At 39.0% G+C, this 5,491-nt stretch overlaps 1 protein-coding gene across 1 annotated transcript; it reads right to left on the bottom strand.

Moving 5' to 3' along the window:
- Positions 1–4,255: 4,255 nt before the first annotated feature.
- On the bottom strand, positions 4,256–5,197 carry OR2A5 (olfactory receptor family 2 subfamily A member 5). The gene has a single exon (XM_004046414.5). It carries the CDS (start codon positions 5,195–5,197, stop codon positions 4,256–4,258), a length of 942 nt encoding a protein of 313 aa, XP_004046462.4.
- Between the last annotated feature and the right edge of the window lie 294 nt (positions 5,198–5,491).

Raw genomic sequence — 5,491 nt, 5'->3', positions numbered from 1 at the left:
TTGTCTTTTGATGACTCTGCTGAATCCTTGGAAGAACAAGACAGGATTTTGACACAGAAAAAAGATTATCTTAGAATTACCATTTACAAATCTTCAAATGACTGTAAGTTTGTTTAAAATCAGGTTAAACTCCGCCCCTCATTAAAAAAATGAAAAAGTTTATTATGAAATATTAAATTTTCAAGATTGAAGAGACATTGGAAAGACTCTATTGCAAATGCCTGTTCAAAGTATTTATATTTTACTCAACCTTTATGTTTCCTTTTATAGTAAGGCTGCACACTAATTCACAAGACCTCATTGTTGCATAACTTATAATGTTCAAAAATATTTTCTCGTATTGATGTTAATTCCACTTTTATGTAAACCTACTTTTTGGTTCTAAGGTATTTTTCCCCACTTTGGGGAAGGCAATAAACAACTATGTTTGCCTCCTGCAAGATTCTCGAATGGGACATATGAAGACAATTATCCTGTTTGCTTTATTCCTCCTTTTTTCCAGGCTATGGAAACACAGTCATTTCAAAAATTATTTATGGCTATGCACTCATTTATTTGCTCATCTATATATTTCTTTCCTAATATGATTAGTGTCCAGGGCAATAGTAAGGCCAGGGAGACCAATATAAGGAGTTGGCTACTATGAGTGCCAAAATTTCAGCCAACTAACAAGGTGTCACCAGGGTGAGTTTCTATCTCTACATACAGAGACTGAGATTTCCTAGAGGAGCTATTCTAGATACACAGTTGATGAGAATTCTTAGTGTGTGGGTAGGAGAATGAACGTAACAAAGCTATGGACTAATTATTTTTGTATATATTTCCTATCTGGATGCTATCTCAAGAATCCTTTTCGAATTGAACCTATATAGAGAATGTAAAATTTTATGTAGGATTCTTCTTACAGTTTTGTCTACTAGCAGGAACAATGAACACCATTTCATACCCAACCTCCTGTGTACTAACCTTCAACCTCCTTTGGTGGAGACCTTCCCCAATATCACCAACCAAATAAAAACAAAGACAGGCCCAGAAACTTGCAAACACAAAGAGCTGAGATTTTTTGAGAAACTTCCATTGTTCAGTAAGTATCATAATAATTTATGAATCATTAAAATAAAATTGCATTTTGTAGTTTTATAGTTGTTTAGTCATGAATTTTGCCAGCTCTTAGTCTTACTATGTAATCATTTTTCATTTTCATTGTCCTTATATCCTTCTCACAAAAATACATCACTTCAAATCAGAGTCACATAAAGTCTTTCATTTAGCATTCGTAAAAGTTATATAAGGCACCTAGCTGAAACCTTGTTAGCCACATCTGACCTAAAATAAAACTCAGGATTGAGGAGGCTGTATTATTCCTAGAAGCAGACCTATTTCGCAAGTTGTAGCACAATTGAGATGTGAATCTAACATAGCAAGCATCTCAGCTTGCACCTGTGCTGGATTCCCCCTTTCTCAGTCCTAGCAGCCTAGAGCACTGGTAAGGTAGGTCCATCACGGATCTGTACACAGGAGAGATGGGGACACTTCCTGGAAAAGCATTAATCACATCATAAAGGTAAAGAACACAGGTGGGTACACCTAATGATAGAAAGAAGACCAGAATCATAGGTAAGATGAACACTGAGAACAGCAGGGTGTCTCTCGTTCAGATTGTCCCTTTGGGGCAATGCCTTATGAGGCCACGTGATTTTGCAGACAGGCATTAAGAGGGAGTTACTATTGGCAAATGATGCTGCTGCTAATGTGAGTGTTTCTACTCTTCCCAAAGATGGTAATGAATCCTCCAAAGATGGGTTGGCTACAGGATGTATTCTTTCTGGTGTTAAGACTTTGGCTATAATACTGTAAACTCTGTTTTGTTCCGGACTCTGCCCCATCATGTGGATGCTGAGTCTAACCCCTGTTGAGCTAAAATTTGTAATGTTTTGGGCAGAAAGCTGCTAAGAAGCAGCTTGGGTTTGCAATCAGTACGATCCATAACACTCAGTTCTATTACTGGTTGCATAGTATAGGATAAGTTATTAAATCATTCTGAACTTTGTTTACTTATCTATTAAATGGGGAAAATAATAGCGACTCCATTGTGATGTTTATGCAAGATAAACGGGGTAACATTTGTGAAGCAGTCAGTAGAACTTGCAGCCTAAAACAATGCAATTGTTTCTTTCACTTTCCCCCAGACCTTTAAAAACTGATTAGTGTTGAAAATATGTATATATAAAGCAGTCATAACACCAACATTTAATTAGTTTGTTAAAATCCTATAACTCAAATATGGAAACAATTAATAGAAATTTTTCATATACTCAGGTATTTTCTGTAATGTATTAAATATATATATATATATATATAATTAGAGCCACTATTAAGACCTGCTAGAGAACATTTCTTTGTAATTTATCTATATTTGTCACTTTCTGTAGAAATGTGGTCTTTTTGGTCTATTCTTTCCCAATCACTTAGAACTGACATAGGATGAATTCTACCCCCTGATTTTTCTACTGTACCCTAGGTAAAAAAATTCTGAATCCAAATCTATTGCTTATGTTTTATATGAGATGAACTATTCTATATGTTTCCTCTTTCCCTTTTCTTTTAAAGGTTTTAAGCAGAACTGAAGTATACATATTTTAGGGAATGTAATAATTTTTTTCAGATATAGTTAGAAAGTCCTTTCTATATGAAAATACTGCCTGTTTTCTCTTTCTAGCTTCAGAGTAGTGCACACAATAATTCCATAGTGGTTGACAGTTAAATTTAGATCCAGTATTTTTTTTTAATTCAAATTTCTCTCTTTGGGAGGGGCAGAGCAAGGTTTGTGAATTTCTGCAGGCCAAAAAAATGTCCTCACAGTATGGAGATATGAAAACAAAGACCATCACCAGAGGCAGAATGTTTAACCGAGATGAATGGATGAGCAGAATAGTCAGCAACTAGGCTTTTTGAGAACTGAAAAGAAAACAGTGCATTTGGAGAGGGGGTGGGAGGAAAGAGTTCCCCCTTTGCTTCTTTCTTTCATGGAAGAAGAAATATATGAAGTGATAAGAATATATTTTAAAATTGTAAAAATAGAAAATGTACAGGCAGCAGATAATGTAATGACATCATGGGTCATACAGTTGAATTCACACAATACTACAAAGGGTTGAGAGAAAAAAGAGAGAATTCCAAAAGGTACCATACCCAATGTGTTAAAGAAATCATATTATCATATTATGCTGATCATTTAGGACTCAGACTTGTGTTAAAATAAAACAAATTATCTGTCCATGTCATTCTGACCACTTGGGTCCAGGAAAAGTGATTTATGTCACATGGAGTAGCTTCTCTTTGGAATTTTGTTGAGGTTCCTGAAAGTCTTTATCAAGACTTGACATGTTCTTGGTTCTAAGCGCTGGTCTATGATGTTACATCAAGCTGTCAGTTTCCCTTGATGCTTTCTTCCTTTGCAGTATTTTCTTACTCCTACAATATTTTATGTAATCACCATAATGATAAATTGTCACCTACACCCGGCTTTCCGATCTGAATTATGAAAAAGGTAACTATCCCTAATAACATTCTCTCATATTTATTTTAAATGCAAAATCTTTCCAAACTCTTACTAATTAAATGGTGCAGAATTAAGTGAAATGAAACAAAGATCCTGATATTTCTCTGCCTTTTATATAAAAAAATCTATACAATTAAACTTTGCTTTTTACAGAATTAGATTTGTTAGGGTGATTTAGATGAACTTCCCGTATTAATATCATCATCCTTAGGCTTTAGGTTCCAAACCAGGCATTTTCTCTACTCTTAGTTGTTGTTACATTCCCGGTAAAGGGCTGCTTAACCAAGGTCAGTATTTATTCTGTGTGGTTACAAGTACTCTCTTATAGTAGCATATGGTATGGGATTACCAGCATATACTTACGGCAAAAAGAGATGGAAATAATAGAGGAATTTAAGAGGAAACTTGAGAGAACTAAGCCTCAAAAGAACAGAAAGCAGATCCTGGGTAGGGGTGGGACCTGGGAGTAGGAGTTCATGGCACTTTGCACCTCTGCTGCACCACACGGCTCAGCGCCTTTCTGCATGTGCTTTGTGATCTGCATGGTACTCCACGTTTAGGGATAGAATCCAATCAATATACATTCTTGATATCAGAAATCTAAGAGATGAGACTGTAAGGCATTTACACCACTGTTCCTACAAATCTCATTGGGAGCAAATCTTCAACCCTCTAGACTTTCCCTGGCATCCCTCACTTTGATCTCTGTTTCCACAACACTCTTTTCAGGGCACCGTTGACCTCTGCGTTCCTCAGGCTGTAGATCAGGGGGTTCAGCATCAGGTTGAAAAGGCTGTAAAACAGGGAAAGGACCTTCTGCTGCTCCTCAGGGTGGCGGGACTTGGGGGCCATGTACATGACAATGGCGCTGCCAAAGAAGAGTCCCACCACGCAAAAGTGGGAGGAGCAGGTGGAGAAGGCCTTTCTGCGGCCCTCCCCAGACTGGATCCTCAGGATGGCCGCCAGGATGCGCGAGTAGGAGACCAGCACCAGGCAGAGCGGCCCCACCAGGATGAACACTGAAGCAGCAAAGATGACCACCTGGTTGAGCCAGGTGTCAGCACAGGCCAACTTGAGGACAGACAGGATTTCACAGAAGAAGTGGTTGATTTCATGGGGCCCACAGAAGGGCAGCCTCAGGATGAGAACCACATGGACCAGGGCCAGAACTCCCTTCTGGCCACATGCCCAAGAAGTGACAGCCAGGACTGTGCACACTCCCCATCTCATGATGACAGAATATTGCAGAGGGTGGCAGATAGCCACATACCGATCATAGGACATCATTACCAAGATGAGACACTCAGTGTGAGCAAAAGCCATGTATAAAAAGGTCTGCATTGTGCATAGGACAAAGGAGATTGTTTTTCTCTTGTTCAAGCCAAGGTTTGTCAGCATCTTGGGGACATTGTTGGAAGCATACGAAATATCAACGATGGCCAGGTGTGAGAGAAAGAAGTACATGGGGGTGTGCAGTCTGGAGTCCAGCCAGATGAGCCCCAGGATGGCCCCGTTTCCCAGCAGGGTGAAGACGTATAACAGGGAGAAAAGCCCAGAGAGGAGCATCTGAATCCTTAGGCTGAGCGGAAATCCCAGGAGAATGAATTCTGTGACCCATGTCTGATTTTCTGTCATGCCCTAGTGACAGTATCTGCATTGGACTCTGCTGTGGCAATGAGCTATGTGCTGAGGAGCAAATGCAGACCCGGATTAGTCAGTTAACAGAAGGAGGGGGTTTATGGTGCACACAGGGTGCTGACTCAGTCAGCAAGCTTTTTCGGAGCCATTATGCCAAATCCTTTAATCCAGAGTAAAGCAGAAAATAAATTTGGTTCAGAGAACTAGTGTAAATGCAGACAGGGTGATGTATACTATATCCAGTCCTACAGAATTTTACTTAACTTGGATTGCAAGACCCACATTTTTGCT

Source organism: Gorilla gorilla, chromosome 6, assembly GCF_029281585.2.
Source record: "Gorilla gorilla gorilla isolate KB3781 chromosome 6, NHGRI_mGorGor1-v2.1_pri, whole genome shotgun sequence".
In the NCBI taxonomy this organism is placed as follows: Eukaryota; Metazoa; Chordata; class Mammalia; order Primates; family Hominidae; genus Gorilla; species Gorilla gorilla.
Note: the sequence above shows the minus strand (reverse complement) of the source record. Positions and strands in the feature narration are given on the sequence as shown.

Excerpts from the sequence above, each read along its gene's own strand:
- OR2A5 (XM_004046414.5), bottom strand. The coding sequence starts at position 5,197 with ATGACAGAAAATCAGACATGGGTCACAGAATTCATTCTCCTGGGATTT.